Source organism: Notamacropus eugenii, chromosome 3 (genome assembly GCF_028372415.1).
Source record: "Notamacropus eugenii isolate mMacEug1 chromosome 3, mMacEug1.pri_v2, whole genome shotgun sequence".
Classification (NCBI taxonomy): domain Eukaryota; kingdom Metazoa; phylum Chordata; class Mammalia; order Diprotodontia; family Macropodidae; genus Notamacropus; species Notamacropus eugenii.
In genome coordinates, this window is record NC_092874.1 from 294,062,862 (window position 1) to 294,080,694 (window position 17,833).

General features: G+C 43.1%; 1 protein-coding gene across 8 annotated transcripts in view; it reads right to left on the minus strand.

The window, feature by feature from the left end:
- Nucleotides 1-271: 271 nt before the first annotated feature.
- Nucleotides 272-17,833, minus strand: part of CIMIP4 (ciliary microtubule inner protein 4) — a 42,615-nt gene continuing 25,053 nt past the window's right edge. For 5 of the 8 annotated variants that reach the window (XM_072655954.1, XM_072655953.1, XM_072655950.1 and 2 more), the window contains 5 exons: nucleotides 14,351-14,405; nucleotides 11,071-11,567; nucleotides 10,717-10,858; nucleotides 1,170-1,292; nucleotides 272-422 (listed from right to left, as the gene is read on the minus strand). In XM_072655954.1, coding sequence (XP_072512055.1) covers nucleotides 334-422; nucleotides 1,170-1,292; nucleotides 10,717-10,858; nucleotides 11,071-11,567; nucleotides 14,351-14,405 — 906 coding nt within the window. In that variant the 3' untranslated portion in view covers nucleotides 272-333. Of the gene's footprint in view, nucleotides 423-858; nucleotides 979-1,169; nucleotides 1,293-9,099; nucleotides 9,347-10,716; nucleotides 10,859-11,070; nucleotides 11,568-14,350; nucleotides 14,406-17,833 lie in introns of those variants that run through there. The other 3 variants (XR_011977416.1, XM_072655956.1, XM_072655957.1) reach the window with 3 other exon arrangements.

Consider the following 17,833-nt stretch of genomic DNA (forward strand, 5'->3'; position numbering starts at 1 on the left):
AAATCCCAGCATCCCTCGTGGATCTGTCTCTCCTCTACAACCCCTAGTACTCTGCATCCTCATATACAATTGGCTAAAAAGAGATGAGACCAAAGGGTTCAGGCTCCTAGCCTCCCTTCCCTCTAAACTCTGAGCTCCCTAACCCTCTATATGGAGATGGAGAAAGGAGGAAGGTCTTGGCTCTCAGGTTTCTTTCCATCCTTGGACTGAGGGATGGAGGAAGATAAGGAAAGAGGAAGGGAGGGTGAGCAAAAGCAAACCAAGATCAGGATTATTCTTGGCTTTTTTATTAATTTGTTCTAGGAGGTAGAACCCCTTTTTTCTTAGAACTTCCTACTTCAAGCTTTTGTTCCGTTCTTCCATTTTCTGCTCCAAAGCCTTCTGCAGATTCATGTTTAAGGCATTCTTCTGATGCCACCGTCCTGAGGAGGAAGGAAAATGAAAAGGCCCCATTTACAGCTGCTGGAAACAGCTGTCATCCTGGCCTAGGTGGGCCATTTCCCCAGCTTGTCCACCAAGTCCATGAGACTAGGCTGCTCTATGAGCTTCTCTCGGGGGCCTCCAGGATTCTGGGCTATGGACTGGGCTTTAGTTTCAAAGATCTTCTGTCCAATAGGGCATGGAAAATCAGGGAATTTAGAGCTAGAGGTGGGTATCACCTATTCATAAGATAATAAGCATGGAGGTTATCAAAGCAGGCTGTTCCCTCTCCCTTTCATCTTACAGATAAGAAAACTGAGGCTGAAAGGTCAAAAAACTTACACAAGGTCACACAGGTAACAGGGATGACAAATCTAGTGCTGGGAAGGACCCCTGATTCAACCCATTTTGTAGAAAACTGAGACCCAGGGAACTTACGTGATCAAGGTCATGCAGACAGCATGTAGCAGGTCAGGAGCTCAGAACCAGGTCACTGGACTTGAAATCCAGTGGTCTTTCCATTAGACCAAACTGTTTTTAACTCATTTATTCCACTTGCTATTAGGAACAATGTCAGTGAGTACTGCATTCCTCATATACTAACTAATCCACACGTTTTTACTTTGTCTTTTTATTTTTACTTTTAGAAGAGGAGGGAACAATCTTTTGCCTCTGTCTCCTCCCATCTCCAAAAAATGTCTTGCCCCATGTCTTGCCCCATCCTTCCATTTCTCCATCCTCAAACTTACCAAGGTCATCTGTCTTCCTCCCATGCCAATGCTGGAGGTCCCTCACAGCTCTCTCAACCACATCCATGGTGTAGGAGTCCTTCATTAAGCTCTTTGCCTCCATGGGGGGCCCTGTCAAAACCCCTGGGAAGGTTGGGAATTGCCAAAATGAAAGTATAGTCAATGAGGAGAAGGGGAAGGAGGCAAGGGAAGATTAGACATCAGTGGATGTCAGAGCCTTGAGAGAGCGACCCAGCATGAAGGGTCTTAAATTCACCCTAAATTCACAGAGGGTGTCTTAGGATGAAAGGGGACCATGATCCCAGTACCAGCTCTGTCCCTAAGAGAACTTGGAATATCCCATATCTACACAGTCAACCATATAAGCCAATCTTATGCCTACCCCCTCCTCACCCCAACTTTTGGGCACTTTCACTTGTCAAAAGAGCCTTCTTTTCCTTCAAGGTTCCATTCGGATTTCACTTTCTCTAGGAAGCCTTCCTTGATCCCACCTCGCTCTAGCTGAAGGTAGATAATTCCTTCCTCAAATCCTCCCAAATCTCTTCATTTGGATCTCTCCCTTTCTCTCCACCCCCCCAAACCCTTCCTTCAACATCTTATGTCAAAGTAATTTCATAAAATCCTAGGGTTTAAAAGATCAAATGGTACTTTAGTACCAAGTCCAACCTGCTCATTTTATAGGGAGGGAAACTGAGGCCCATAGAGGGGAGTGACTTATGTACAACTCATAGTAGAAATTATGATCCTTGGAAATGTAGCCTTTCCACCGAGCATAGTGCCTTGTAAAGAGTTGGCTTTTATTTTTTGTTGAAATGAATCTTCTAAGATGACCATGTCCTTATGAAGGGGATGGGAGCCAGATAACCTAGTTTTTATCCCTGGTCTTTTCACTTACTGGCTGTATGTCCTTCAGTAAGTTTGCCTTTTTGAGGCTCAGTTTCCATCTCTGGATGGAACAAAAAGCCAGGGACCATGTATCCCACGCTGCCTTAAGTTGGCATCACTCACTGGAAGAGAAGAGAATTCTTGGACTCTGTCTCCAAGAAGACTGTGTCTGATCAGGTCCACAGAGCAGTGAGGGCATACTTTGACTGGATAGGCATTCTTCCTGAGAATTCAATTTTCAAAGAACATGGAGAACTGTAGGGGTGGTGAGAAAGGCCTTTGTGATGGCAAATGAACTGAGGTGTAGCCTGGAGACTGAGAGGATGAGAATGAAATTGCAACCACATCCTGACCATGCTGAGTATCCGGATGTAGCATGAATGAGCCAGGCCAATGAGGAATCAAGAAGGAGATGCTAACAATGCCCTAAGGTGCAGGGTCTCCAGAGGACAGTGCTTGCTTGCTCCTGGAAGGGTCTAAGCTGAGGTTCTTGTTGATGCAACTAACATCCCACTGTGAGTTTAAGTGAACTTAAACCTTTCTGCTGTATGGGGGATGGGAGGTAGGGCAGGGAGTAAGGGGCATAAGATACGTTGGAAGAGTACTGCAAACACTTGCACCATAATTTACTTCCTGGTTTTTACTAGGCTATCTATCAAATCTATCTATCCATCCATTCAGCTATCCATCCATTCATCCGTCCATTTGTCTGTCTTTCTATCCACCCACCCATCCATCCATCCATCCATCCATCCATCCATCCATCCATCCATCCATCCATCTATCTATCCGTCTACTATCCATACATCTATTTATAGATATTTACAATATAGTTACATATTATACATTGAGAATAGATTTGTATATTTACATATTTCTGTGTAAATATATGTATATACTTACATATAAATATATTTCTGTGATATTTTTATATGCACATATGCTTTGCTCCCTCAAATTCTTGTGTTTCCTGATATGACAGAGATTCTTAGGACAGAGACTTGGAACAGTTGATTTGATATATGAGAGACCCTAAAAAGGTCTTTGTGTGACTGAAACTTTTGTGGGACATGTCCAGGATTGATTTTTACTTTCTGCGGATTTTTAAGAATTCAGGTCAATTAAATTACTGAGTGAATCTAAAGCCACCTGTCTAGGGAAGGAATTCACTAAAAATGGTTTTTCTTATTTTTCTAGTCTGTAGAGTGACAAAGTTTCCCAGTGGAACTCTTATGGACCAGAGAGGTAATTTTAAATTCCCACATTTCTGTGGTATGTCAAAGTCTAAGCTTTGCTGTTCATGATGGAAGCAACATTCTGAAACTTTCATTATACCATGTGCTCCACACTACTAAGATTTTTAGAACACCCTGTACATTGCTGGTTGAAATGTTCTCCTTGGCTGTTTAATCCTGGAGAAAATTGTGCGCAGGAGCAGAGTGGGGGCACTTATCAAGGACTGTTTTTAGAGGGGCTATTGATTGAAGCAAACCAAAGACCTGTGATTACCAATTTCCACAGTATGGGAACACTTTCACCCAATGCAGATCACACCCCATTGATCATTTTCAGTCTTAGACTTTAGCCCTGAGCCTCAGAGCCTTGTCCACAGTCACATTGCTAGTAAATGTCTGATGATTTCTTGACTCCAAGTCCTGACGCCATGAATGTGTCTATCATGAGGATATGGAAAGGACCCTCTGGCCCCTTTGAGTGAATATCAACTACTACCCAAAGTATGCAGAAAGCGGAAGCTCCATTATGTGGGCCAAGTCAGACAGGGAATGTGCCAACATACACAGATGGGGCCTATAGCATTGGACTTTTCCCTACTTTGTCGTCATTTAGTTATTTCGGTTGTGTCTGACTCTTCATGACTCCATTTAGGGTTTACTTGGCAAAGATACTGGAGTGCTTTGCCATTTCCTTTTCCAGTTCATTTTACAGATAAGGAAACTAAGGCAAACAGGGTTAAGTGACTTGCCCAAGGTCACACAGCTAGTGTCTGAGGCTGGATTTGAACTCAAGGTGAGGAGGCATCCTGACTCCAGGTCTAGTCCCTTATGCACTATGGCACCACCTGGCATCAGTCTTCTCTCTGTAGTAATGGAGGCTGAACTTCTAGCTGGTTAGTGACATGACATATCTAATCAAGGCATATTATTCATCATCATCATAATGCAGTGGGATACAGTGCCAGGAATGGAACTAGGAAGACCTGAGTTCAAATCCAGTTTCAAATACTTACAAGCTATGTGACCCTGAGTAAGTCACTTAACTCTGTTTTCCTCAGTCCTCATCTGTAAAATGAGCTGGAACAAGAAAGGGCAAACCACTGCAGTATCTCTGCCAAAAAAAACCAAACGGAGTCAGGGAGAGTCGGACACAACTGAAATGACTGACCAGAAGCAGCATTTCCAGGGATGTCCTGTAGTCTGACTTGGGGTTGGGGAGAAGGGAAAGTGGAGCTGTCTCTAGGGGTGTGGAGTTTAGGGCTGTCTCCAGTGGAATGATTCATGGCAGTAAATTAGACTATATGACAATGCTTCCCTCAGTTTTACATTCTATGGAAATAAAGTTAAAATGTACCCCCAAGGGCTGCTGCTTTAAAGGGTAAATGGTTAAAATTTACACTGAGTTCTGAGGCTGGGATGTGATCAGGGAAAGGCAAAACATGCGCAGCTGTTTAGTCTTGGTATTGAGGGTACCGGTCTGATAGCAGGGGAACTTTGGTTATTTCTATTTCTTTCACTAGCTGAGCTAACCACCTCTTCCTCTTCTTTCACCTGCTCTCTCCTGTCACTGCCTGGTCTGGTTCACTCAGTAGTTAGGGCCAAGGGGAGCCCCAGAAGGTCAGCAGTTAGGGCAAAGGGGAACTCCAAGAGCTGGACTTCAGCTGAGAGAGGAGATAGAAGCAGACAGGACACGACCTTGTGTTGGGAAAACTGAGACCCCAGGATACCAGTGTGGCTGGGAAGACTGACTACCTTATGTAAGATGAGAGAGAGAGAAGCTCACGCCAATCCTGGTAGCTTCCTATCTTAATACTCTTGCTAACTTGGTGTTATGTTGGGTTCTTTTTTCTTCTTTTTTTTTTCTCCAGAGCTACTACAGGATTGCAAACGCTATCAGTACCCTCTAAATCTCACACCCTGGGACAATGTGCTAGTTATGGCTCTGGGTTCAAGTCTTCTATATGACCTCTCCTTTATATGTATGTCATACATATAAACATACTTATGAGTATGTGCATATGCATGCACACACCCACACACATACACACATGCACAAACTTGTTGGTCTCATTTCTAGGAAAGCACTGACTACATAATTGCAGGGCTTGAGTCATAAAGCTTTTTTTAGACAGCTGAGGTTTGGCTGACTGACAGAGGAAGGTCAGAGAGGAAGATACAGTGGAAAGAATCCTGAAGTAGGAGTCATCAGACCCGAGTTCAAATCCTATCTCTGCCACTTGTTACCTGGTAGACCTCAAGGCAAACACTTGACTCTCACTGGTCCTCAGTTCTCTCATCTATAAAATGTAGCGGGTTGGCTTAGATGGGTTCTGAGTCCCTTCCCATTCTAAGTCTATAATTCCATGGTCCTATGATCCCAAGTCACCTGAAGTAGGAGTCATCAGACCTGAGTTCAAATCCTATCTCTGCCACTTGTTACCTGGTAGACCTCAAGGCAAACACTTGACTCTCACTGGTCCTCAGTTCTCTCATCTATAAAATGTAGCGGGTTGGCTTAGATGGGTTCTGAGTCCCTTCCCATTCTAAGTCTATAATTCCATGGTCCTATGATCCCAAGTCACTTATCTTCCCTTTGCCCCAGTTTACTCATCTAATAAAATGAGGGGCTGACCTCTAAGTCTCTTCAATTCAAAGTCTATGACCTCAGATCTCCCCATCTGAAAGTTGCCATCCTTTGTAAAAACCAAGACTTCCTCCCCAGGCACGCCAATCTTCACCAACCAACCATTCATGGCTAGGGGAGTCTCCATATTAAAGATCACCTTCCTTTATTAGGGAACCTACTAAAAGTGAGGAAGGTTAGCTTTTGGTTTCAAGAAGTGCTGGATTGGGAGCCAACAACCCTGAGTTTGGATCACTTACCACATGTGTGGTCCTGTCATCAATCCTCTCTAGATCTCAGTTTCCTCATCTGTAAAATGAGGGGTTTGGGGCAAATGGTCTCAGGTTATTTCCAGCCCTAGGCCTCAGATTCTACAATTCCAATTCAAACCCCTATTTTCCTGGTAAAGCCTTGCTCAATCAGTCAGTCAAGAAGGATTTATTATACCATGTACCAAGCACTGAGTCCATCTTTACTAGGTCATCCAAGGGCCCCACAACATTAAAAAGGGTAAATCAGAGCCCTTAAGATTTAAATGCATCCCAATGGATCTTCATATTGACCCTTCAGAGAGGTGCATGTTATGCATCACCATTTAACAGATGAGAAAACTGAGACAATTAACAAGGATAAGTCTACTACTAAGTGCTGAAGGCAAGATTTGAACTCAGGTCATAGGATAGATGACAAGATGCAAAGCTAGAAGGGAGGGTCTTAGTGACTCATAGTTTTGAATGTCTAGAATCAAAAGACAGCTAGTCCATTCTCTCCCAACCTAACCCTCAATTTGACAGATGAAGAAACTGAGGCACAGAATGTTTAAGCAATTGCCTAAGGTCACATAAGGTTTCTCCTATCCCTTCCTGCAGTATGGATTCCATCACACTCATCTTACCTTACACACACTCACACTCACAAAGTTCATGGGTCAAAGATAAGATTTGAATCCCGGTCTGAGCTAGTATAGGATCTTCTCCCTTCCACTACCACCTATAAGTAGGATCAGCGAGTAAGTGGAGAGCAGAGACTGTGTATTCGCTGGACTTCATAATTTCTTACAATTTTACAGTCCAGGGAGGACCCAAGAATTGAGAAAGTCAGACAGGACCTTGTTAAGGATTCTAGGATCATGGATTTAGCATTGGATTGGACCTCAGAAACCATGGAGTCTGACCTCTTCATTTTACAGATGAGCAAACTGAAACCAGAAAGAAGGTGTTAAATGATTTCACAAGGTCATTTTTCAAGCATCAGAGGCAGTATTTGAATCCATATCTCTCCTGTCTCTCTCTTGCCTTGTGTATATATTACATATATGCATAATATATTCATGTTATACATAAATGTCCTATAATACATAAATACATTTTATAGTGAAATCTGGGAGAAGCTTGGAATATGGAATGTCTGAGTTGAGAAGGACTCAAGAACAGAGAATGTTAGAGCTGGAGGGGTCTTAGAACAGGAAGATCATAAAAGGAAAGGATCTCATGATACAAAATATTAGAACATAGAATGTGAGACTTTGCAAGGCCCTTAGAAACATAGATAGGAAACTATCTCCTATGACTTATTCACATTACAGGTAGCAAGTTTGAAGCTGAACCAGGACAAGGATCCAGGCCCTCTGATTCCCAAGCCAGACTTCTTTCCTTTGTATTAAACTTGGTTTCCAAACAATCCTGAATGCCTGATCCTATGAATTTTGATAATAATAATAACAATATATAGTTTAACTCCAATGAGGTTGGTCAAAGTCAGAATTCAGCTTGAATTTCTTAAGAAGCATCATGAAATGTATGATATTCTCGGTCTTTGACTAATTAAACTGAATTGAATTTTAATGACCTGCACTTTCAAGGATGTATCTGAGCACTGTGTCCATCCTGCTCTCCACATGGTTTATATGAATAGTCTTGGTGAATAGCTGGAGTTTCAAATTTCATTTCCCAGGAAAAGAAGCTTGCTCTGAGCTTATCCAAGTCTTCTTATGACCTTTGGCTATATTCAAAAGAGGAATGTATTCAGAACCAGGAAAGTGAGAATCCCTGACCTCTGCCCTGGGCAGACTCCATGGATGGAACAGTGAATTCAGGTCTGGCAATATATTTTACGAAGGACACTGGGCCTATCTAGAGGTAAAAATCCAGGACAGACAGGGGACTGTCACATCTGGGTTATATGGAGATCAGTTCTAAAGAAATTGGGCATGTTTGACCTGACAAGAAGCAGACTTAAAGAGGGGGAGGGACAGGAAAGGAAGGGAGGCACCATCATTATCTCCAAATATCTAGATGGCCCGCATGTGAAAGTGTGATGAGGCCTCTTCTACTTGGCCCCAGAGACAAGACTAGCAAGGGAAGTATGCAAAGATTCCAGCTTGATATCAAGAGGAAATCCCTAATTAGGGCTGTCCCCAAATGGAGCAGCTTGTCCTGGAGCAGGAGGTCTTCTACAAGAGGTTGGATGACCCTTTGTTGGGCTGTCACAGAGGGGAAGGTTGCTATGGGAGCTGAAGGTTGTTCCTTCAAAGCAAAGGTTAAATTTGCATTTAACGGGAATCAATAATAATAATAAGCTTTCACATAGAGCCCTATATTCATTTGATCCTGCGATAGGCGCTGTAAGTATAATTCCTCTCACTTTACCAAAAGAGAACTCTTGAACAGAGATTAGCTATCCCAAATATTATCCCTAATTCTGGGTCAAATTGTGTTTCTAACCCTAATTCTCTATTTCTAACCCCACCCCTAATCACCTTATCTAACCCTAAACTCCCTATCTGACCTTGTTTCTTCCTACTTTAGCTCATGAATTTTTCTAGAAGACTACTTCCAGCTCTTTCTGCCTCTGAGCTTGCTAACTGTAATTTTACAGATGTTACTTACAAGGCTGGTAAGGTGCCGTCCCAGCCCATGGGGGCTTAACTCAATTCAATTAAGTACCTATTATTACCGAGGTAAGGAAAATCTCACTATGCTAGGCTCTGAAGAAATGAAAACAAAAAATACAAAAATAGTCTCTGAATTCAAGGAGTGTGGTTGTTGGGGTGGGGAGGAAGGGCAAAAAAAAATTAGGAGTATTAAATCCTGGAGGGACCAGAGACAGGCTCAGTTAATAGCTAGAAGTGGGGACAGCTGACAGTGAGGAAAACCAAACATTTGGAAACAGCAGACACAGGAACTCATACACTTTGGAGAATTTATGCCTCTATATTGTATTCGGGGACACTGGAAGTTGAATAACATTCAAGAATCAGAATGGAAAGAGAGGCCACTGATGCCTGCCGAACTCCATGGGGCTTTTGTAGTCTGGGGGGACGTCAGGAAGGTGATCTTCTTTTGGATTCCAGAAGCCCAGTTTTTTCCCCCAAAGAAGATTTTTAGTGTGGCGCTCCTGGAGAACGGGGAGGACTGGCAGGCGGCACCTGGAGACTGGGGGCATGAGCAGATCAAATCTGAGCCATAAGTCAAACAAGAGAACCAAGGCAGTGAACAGAACGAGACTGAGAATCAGACCCGAACTGAGTGCAGAAGCCTAGGCCAAGGCCAAAGTTGGTTCTAGAGTATTGCGCTACATAGAACCTTTGGGTGTATGATCCTCTGAAATCCCAGGAGCTGCTCTACTGTGGGAGTGAGCCCATAAGGGCCTCAGAGGGTCTAAGTACAATAGAGTGAGACTCTTTATTGGGTTTTTGCAACAGCTCCACAAAATCATCAGTCTAGATGAACTAGACAGATGGTGATTGGTCATTGCCTACACAGGGCAGTACCTTCTCCAAAACTTAGGAAATTCTTGGGACATATAGGTAAGGTGACTTATCTAGGGTGACACAGCCAAATATGTGTTGGAGGGAAGATTGCATTCTGGTCTGCCTGATTTTGAGGTATGCTCTCGATTCATTACACCATGATGTCAATGTGTCCCACCAATGATTACTAGACTCATAGTTAGAATACAAAAGGTTAGGTCTGGGAGGGTTCTTAGGGAATGGAATATCGGAACTTAAAGGGACCTTATAACAGGGGATACAAAGCTGGGAGGGACTTGAGAATGTGGAATGTTAGATCTGGGGGAAGTTTAGAATAGAGAAGGTGAGAGCTGGGAAAAATCTTAGAACATGGAATGTCAGAGGTAAAAGGGATCCTGAATAATCATTTTGTCCAATCCCCTAATTTTACAGATAAGGAAACAACCAGAGAGAGTTTTGAGGACAGGTAAGACATCTAATTTCTTGGCCACACAGCGCCCCACCCTCTAGAGCACCTTAGTTGAGTATTTGGGTCGGTTCAGGGGGCCAGGGACCAGTGACCTGGGAACACTAGGCAGGGGTTGGGTCATAAGTAAGGCATGCAATGAGAGGGAGAAGCTTAAGGAAGAGGTAAGATGTGTTTGTGAACACTGAGTGTCTTTACCAGGGAAAGATTTGCAAACCCATTTTTAAAAAGTCTCTGTAAACAATTGTCAATTTCATTGCCAACTATACAGTTGAAGAGACTTCCTGCTGCTGAGAGAGGCAACTGCCCAAGGTCTCAAGAGTGAGTGGCAGAATTGCCCCCAGAGCACATGTCTAGCCTCTTTGGGGTCTGTGGTCTTTGAATCACGCTGGTTATCCTTGTTTATAATAACCTGGGATCAGGAGATCACAGATCAAAAGTGCTTACTCGGTCTATATCCCCATGACAATGACTTTGAGGAAACAATGAACATTTAGAAGCATTCTATGACTTTCATTTTCTGTCTCCCTCTCCCTCCCTTCACCCATTGGCTTCTTTTCTCACCCCAGCTATAACCACCCTCTGACCTTGGAATATGTTGGATCTCATATTGTATCCCAGCTCATAATAATCTGCAAACGGTGATGATTCCATCAGATTCCGAGGCTTGCTTGCGCGGCTGCTTCCTCGCTTCTGTCCCTCAATCATTTCATATATGGCCCTTCGAGCCTGGGATGAAGGTAACTCAGAGTGACATGCCCTGCATCTCCCCAGGAACTCCTTCCAGTCTCAGACCCCTCCCAGCTCTGATACTGACTGTTTTAGGGTCCCTCCCAGCTCTGACATTCCATGCAGGTCCTTTCACTGCCATGCCCCACCAATGATCCTTGGCCCTCTCATTCTCCCTTGCCCAGACTAAAGAATGCCCTAGAGATAGGTACCTGCTCCTCAGTCACCAGCTGATCCACTGTGCTGCTCCCAAACTTGTGCCGGATATTGTTGGGGATGTAACTGTAATTTTTGTCAAAAATAACAGGCTGGGACTCAGTAGTAGAGCTGTCATCCCCTTCAGCTTTGGGTATGCTGCAATCCATTACTCCCTTGCAAGAATGCAAGTCCTCTCTTGAGTCCATCCTGCTTGACCCAGAAAAACCTCTTGACCCATGTTTCCTGGGGGTGACAGCCCCACAGTTGGGCATATCCCTCCCATCAGATGATCCTGTGCTCAGCCTTGGTTCCTCAGAGTGAGTTGTTCCTAGCCGGCTGCTACTTTTCCTGCTGATGTCTCTCGTTGGGGGAGGTTCTGGAGGGCATGGTGACTGGCTCTTGGGATGGGATTGGTCCAAAGGAGTCTTGGATCTTTTCCAGGACTGATAGCCATTGTCTTTCTGGGACAATCTCTGGCTATTTGTTGGAGGCCTGGACCCATGCGCCACACCTATAGATAAATGACAAGTAGGGACAAAGAGAAAAGTAGAGACACAAGCAGATAGACAAAGTGGGAGACATAAAGGGGGAGAAGAGGGAGCACAGAGAGAAGAGGAGATAACAGACAAGAGAAGGGCGTTAAAAAGATAGAAAGAAAAGGAATGAGAAGAAAAGGGAAGAGAAAAAGGGGGGCAAAAGGGGGAAAGAGAAGGAAGAGAGAAAGAAGGGGGAAAAGAGAGAAGGGAGAAAAATATAATCAGAGAAATAGAATCTCAGCATCTCTGAAGTGGTAGAGATCTTAGTGGTCATCTAGCTGGACCTGCACCTGAGCCGGACTCCATATGCAACAACTTCACCAACAATTGACCTTCCAACCTTTGCCGGAAGATCCTCTGGGAGACTGAGCTTATTCCACATAATGATGCTAAGATTAGGAAGTTTTTCTTTATATCTGCCCCCAATCTGCCTTTCTGAAACTTTTGATTTATTCTTTAATCAAGCATTAATTTCCTCATGCCTACTATGTGCTAGCAATGAGATAGTGACTTGTCCAAGGTCCCACAGCTACTAAGTGGCAGATTCTGGATTAGATTGCTAGTCTAGAATTGTTATCTTCTGCTGAATCCCACATCCTCTCCACTATCTAACTTCTGCCTTAATTCACCATTTATTGATCACCATTCTGTATACCCAGGTTTGAGCTATGCATTAGGTGATGGTGAAGAAAAAAGAACACGGGAAACTTCTCCTAGGTATGTCTTGTTAAACTGGGTCTAGGGAAGGGAGAGAAAGAATCATAGGACTTGTTCCTGGGTGTCGGATTCATTAGCAGGGAACCTGCTTAAATCCTTTGTCCTGGTAGGTAGTGGTCAAACTTTCGTCTGAGATTGAATTTGTCCCAGAGTGTCCACATAATCTCTTAGAGCAAACTTGGCCAGCCCAAAGTCTTTCCTCCCTTTAGGAAGGCATGAGTGATGTGAGAGGCATTATTTATTTTGTATATACGTTGTTGTAATGGGAGCAAGCCACTAAGCCTCATGACTGACCATTCTGGCCAAGCCTAGGCCATTTCTGGTGGGTTATGGGTGGGAAGACAGGGATCAGGGTTGAAGGGCATGGATGGAGTTTTGGGATGACGCTGCAATCCCTTGATGGTGGCAGTGCACTCTGAAGCCCATAGATCGGACAACAGTAGGTCCCTGCGTAAGCTCCACTTAATGGCTATTTTCTGGACCCTCCTGGCTTAGAGTGATTATCAAAAGTAACTTTCTCTTTTCCAGCTTGATTTAGTTATTTTTTTCTTTTACTCATTAAAGTGGCCATTCCCTGACTACTTTTTTTATTTGCTTTCAGTGTTCTACAATCATTCCATATATCTTAGATTTTCCCCCTCTCTCCCCCTCATCCACCCTCCCTCTCCACTCCCTCCCTGAGATGGTGTGTCATCTTATATAGGTTCTACACATACATTCCTATTAAATACATTTTCACCTTGTCATGTTGAATAGAAGAATTAAAATGAATGGGACAAACCATAAAACAAAACAAAATGTAATACAAAAGTAAATAGTCTGCTTCATTCTGTGATCCAATTCCATAGTTCTTTCTCTAGATGTGGAAGGCATTTTGCCTCAAAAGTCCATTGGGAAAGTTTTAGGTCCCTGTTTTGCTATGAAGGACTAAGTCTACCAGAAAAATTCCTCACACACTGTGGTTGTTGCTGTGTACAAAGTTCTCCTGATTCTGCACCTTTCACTCAGCATCAGTTCATATAAGTCCTTCCAGGCTTCTCTGAAATCTTCCTGTTCATCATTTCTTATAGCACAATAGTATTCCATTACATTCATAAACCACAACTTGTTCAGTCATTCCCCAGTTGATGAGCATTCCCTTGATTTCCAGTTTTTGGCCACCACAAAGAGACCTGCTATAAATATTTTTGTACATATGGAACACTTTCCCACTTTTATGATCTCTTTGGGATACAGTCCTAGAATACTGCTGAGTCAAAGGGTATGTACATTTTGGTAGCCCTCTGACTACTTCTTAAAGGGCCTATTCACTGAATGGGCATTACCTCATTCTAAGTCAGTACCTGAAAAGACCTTAGCCTAAAAAGGCCAAGGTCTCCCATTGCATCCTGGGCCATCTCCAGTCATCCTGATGAATATCTGGTCACTGAATTCAGATGGCTCAGGAGGAAAAGTGAGGCTGGTGACCTGCACAGCCCTACCTCACTCAAAACAAAGTCAAGGACAAGGGATGTCATCATTTCTCTGATGTCATTGTCTTCTTCAGAAACAAAGGATGAACACAACAACATCCCAAAGTCCCTCAACATAAAGCCTCACATTATTCCTATACAACAATGATAAATATATTTATAATAATAATATAAGAAGGTGGCATGTTCTCTTAGAGAAGGTTGTTTTCTCAAGGGTCCACTTCTGTCCTGGCATAGTGAACTTGTACAAATACTATCTGGTTATTGAATGGGTACCTTTGACTTGCTTCTCTAGGGGCTCAGACTCACGTCCTCATTAACCCAGGGAGTGAGGAGAGCCTAGCTCTGACTGCCTCATGTAGTTGGCCACAATGCTCTTAATGATGGAGGGTCATCTTGTTCAGGGTGGTAGGATCATTGTGGAAAGGAGAAAAAGGCTGGCTTGTACAGATAGAGGCAGAAATAGGGGTACTTCTCAGAGGGTAGGGAAGCCCTATAGTAAACCCAGCAATTCTCACAGCAAGAATCTGCTTCGGGTCTACGCCTGCTCTCTTGCCTACACCTCTTACCTGGGGTGTGGCATGCTTCTCCTTTCTCTCCATCATGTAGATCCGGATTCAAATCCTGTCAATGACAATATGATAATTACAAACTAACTCAAAGAATCCATACATCTATAGCAGCTAGGGGGAACAGTGGATAGAGAGTATTGTCTTTGGAATCAGGAGGACCTGAGTTCAAATCTAGCCTCAGACACTTCTGATTCTGTTTGACTCTGTGGGCTAGTCAGTGGCCTCTGTCTGCCTCAGTTGTATAAAATGAGGATAATAATAGCACTTACCTCTCAGGGTTGTTGTGAAAATCAAGTGAGATCATATTTGCAGAGTGCTTAGCACAGTCCCTGGTAAACTGTGGGGCTTAATAAATATTCGTTCCTTTCCCTTTAAAGTTTCTAAGATACATCACAGCAATTCTGTATAGACATCATTACTCCTCATTTTATACATAAGAAAAGGGAAGTGATTTGTCTATGGCTTTGTTAGTAAGTGCAGACTCCAAGATTCATACTCTGGCCTCTACTCAGAGAACAGACAAATCCAGGTATGCCAGACAAGTAACTGGGCCCTTAGAGCTTCCCTTCTTGGTCACAGAGACATCCTCTTACTGTTGCTCAGCTGTCTTACTCTCAGCTCTAGAATCACATCAGCTGGCTTAGGAATTCCAGCCCAGAAGCCTGGGCTCTCCTGATGTTAAAATCCCATCTACTGATTGCCTCAGACTGTTAGAGATGCTGCTGCCCTCTGGCTCCCAATAACTCAACTGCCTCATACCTCCCCCCTACCCCCGAAGTCTGAACTTCAATTTTAATCAGCTTCCTAGTAAAGTTTATCTGGATACTGAATTCTAGGGTGAGAAAGAGCAGTCGGGAGGAAGATGTCAGGACCCATTCTGAAGGAGAAAACTTTCTCTTTTCTATGCCTGGGTTGTTAGCTTGAGATGACTGAACCAAAAATACCTTCTCCTGTTTCAATGTTAACAAGGAAGGCTTACAAAGGAATGAAAGGTGAGAATTCTGGAGTAGAATCCAGACAGATGCCTCCTAGACTGAGTCCTGATTGTTGGGCTCTTGACCTTGGGACATTTAATTCAATTTAGGGAAACAAGACTTATTGGTTCCAACTGAGGGAGACCAAGCTGATCCCCCGCCCCCAACAGAGTGGGTTTTGAGGAGGCTCATTTTACAATAAAGATTGCCTTTTTTCTCTCATTACCTTCACTTGGGAAATCCTGCTACTGACCTGTGTCAGCTGCTTCCTTTGATTTCTGTCCTGATCTCTTCTCAAAATTTCCTTACAGTTGCCAGTTCTACCTATGATATCTGGACATGGAATCAATGTGGAATCATTGACTTGTGTTGCACCCTCTGACCACTGACTGTGAGATCTGTGAGATCTTGGGCCAGTCATTTAACTTTGAGCCTTGTTACAGTTTGTTTTCATCTATAAAAATAGGGATTTGAACTAGGGGACTTCTAAGGTCACTTACCAAACAGGGCCATTGTGAAGATCAAATGAGATAATATTTGTAAATGGCTTAGCACAGTGCTAGGCACATAGCAGGTGCTTAATACATGCTTATTTTCTCCCTCCCCTTCTAGATCTAAAGGTCTGTGATTTTGTACTGAGAAGCATATCTTCAGAGTTTAGATTTCACTTCCATTTCCTCCAGCAGACTGTTGTAGTACCACCTGGTGGCCAAATTCAGCCCAGCCAACAAGCCTCTGCCCCCACCCTATAGCCCCTGGACAACAGACATTTCTAGAAGCAGGAATTTAGGATGAAACAGGGAAACTCACACCTCTTCCCAGTGCTGGGAATGTACTCCTTCCCAATGACCATCTCTTAGAATTCCTCATCTCCTTCAAGACTTAGCTCAAGAGCCTCCTTTTACATGAGGTTTTCTTTTTTATTAATCAATCAATAAGCATTTATTAAGCACCTCCTATATGCTAGACTTTGTACTAAGCACTTGGGGTACAAAGAAAGATACAAGACAGTCCCTGTTTTCAAAGACCTCACAATCTAATGTGAGTTATTACATAGCATTAGTCCCATACCAAGTACAAAATTCAAAGAATGCACTATAGTCATTTGGCCTCTTACCATACCCCTTTCAAGACTTTCATCTTCTTTTTTATTTTTTGTTTCTAATTTGTTATTTATTTTTAACAATCTTTTAAAAAATTTTGAATTTCAAATTCTCTCCCTCCCTCCAGCCCCTTTCCCACTCACTGAGAAGGCAAGCAGTATAATATCAAAGTGAAATCATGCAAACCCTATTTCCATATTAGTCATTTCATGAGGTTTTTCTGGATTCCCCCAAACTATTAGTGCCTTCTCCAACAAAATTCCTGTTTGTTTTTTGCGTCTCTTTTCTATCTGTCTGTGCTTACCTGTCCCAATAGAATGCCAAGCTCCTTGAGGGCGGGAGCTATTTAACTTTTGTCTGTATTTCATAGCCCAGTGTCTGGCATACAGTAGGTGCTTAATAAATATTTGTTGGTTGATTTGAATGACTCATAGGATCATAGATTTAAAGTTGGATCATCCTTAAAAGTCATCATCAAGTCCAAAATAAGGAAACTGAGGCCCATGGAAATTGAGTGACTTGCTCAAGGTTATACAGGTAGTTAGTATCAGAGGCAGAATTTGAACCCAGGTCCTCTGGCTCCAGAGCCCCTGCTACCTCTCATGATTTCTTCTGTGTAGGATTTCTAGCCATGGAGTGTCATAGCTCCTCTCTGACTTACTAGAATTGCTTGGTTCCAATCATTAAAAATCCATCCCTGTAGGATCATCCTCAGAAGTCATCAGTAATGCAAACAGATCCCTCCAGCCAGTAGTCAGGGTCACCCTGTCCTAGCAGAGCCTGGACCCAGCTCAGATAGTACTATGTACACCTTTTTTCCTGGAAATATGTGCAGACTGAATGAAATGACATGACCTTGACTAGCAATCAAAGTCAGGTTCAAGATCTCATGCCATTTACTTAAGGGGGTAACCAATCATGGCATTTATTGACCCTTGTAATTTGGAGTGTCAGCTGACTGTTCAGTAATTCAGGAGAATAATTAGGACTTCAGAATTGAAAAGGACCTCAGAGCTCAGTCTAACCCAATCTGTACCAGAACAGAATTCTCTGTGCAGAGGTCTCCAATCAAGTAAATGGTCATAGAGGCTTTGGTCTCAAGGCTTCCAGTAAGGGTTCTGCCTATAATCTAGTAGGACCCATACCTCTGGAGAAGCCCTTTCTGCTTTGGGATTATTTGGGAATTTTAGGAAGCTTTTCCCTGCCTTGAGACTAAATAATCTGCCTCTGCAGCCTCCACCCATTGTTCCTCATTCTGACCCCTGGAAACAACAGAAAGGGTCTAATTCTTACTCCATCTGACAGTCAGCCCTTCAAATCTGAACAGAAATGCCATTGTCCCCTAAATTCCTTCTTCTCCAGATGAAAAAAAAATCTTCTAATGGTTTATCAAGTAGGATAGT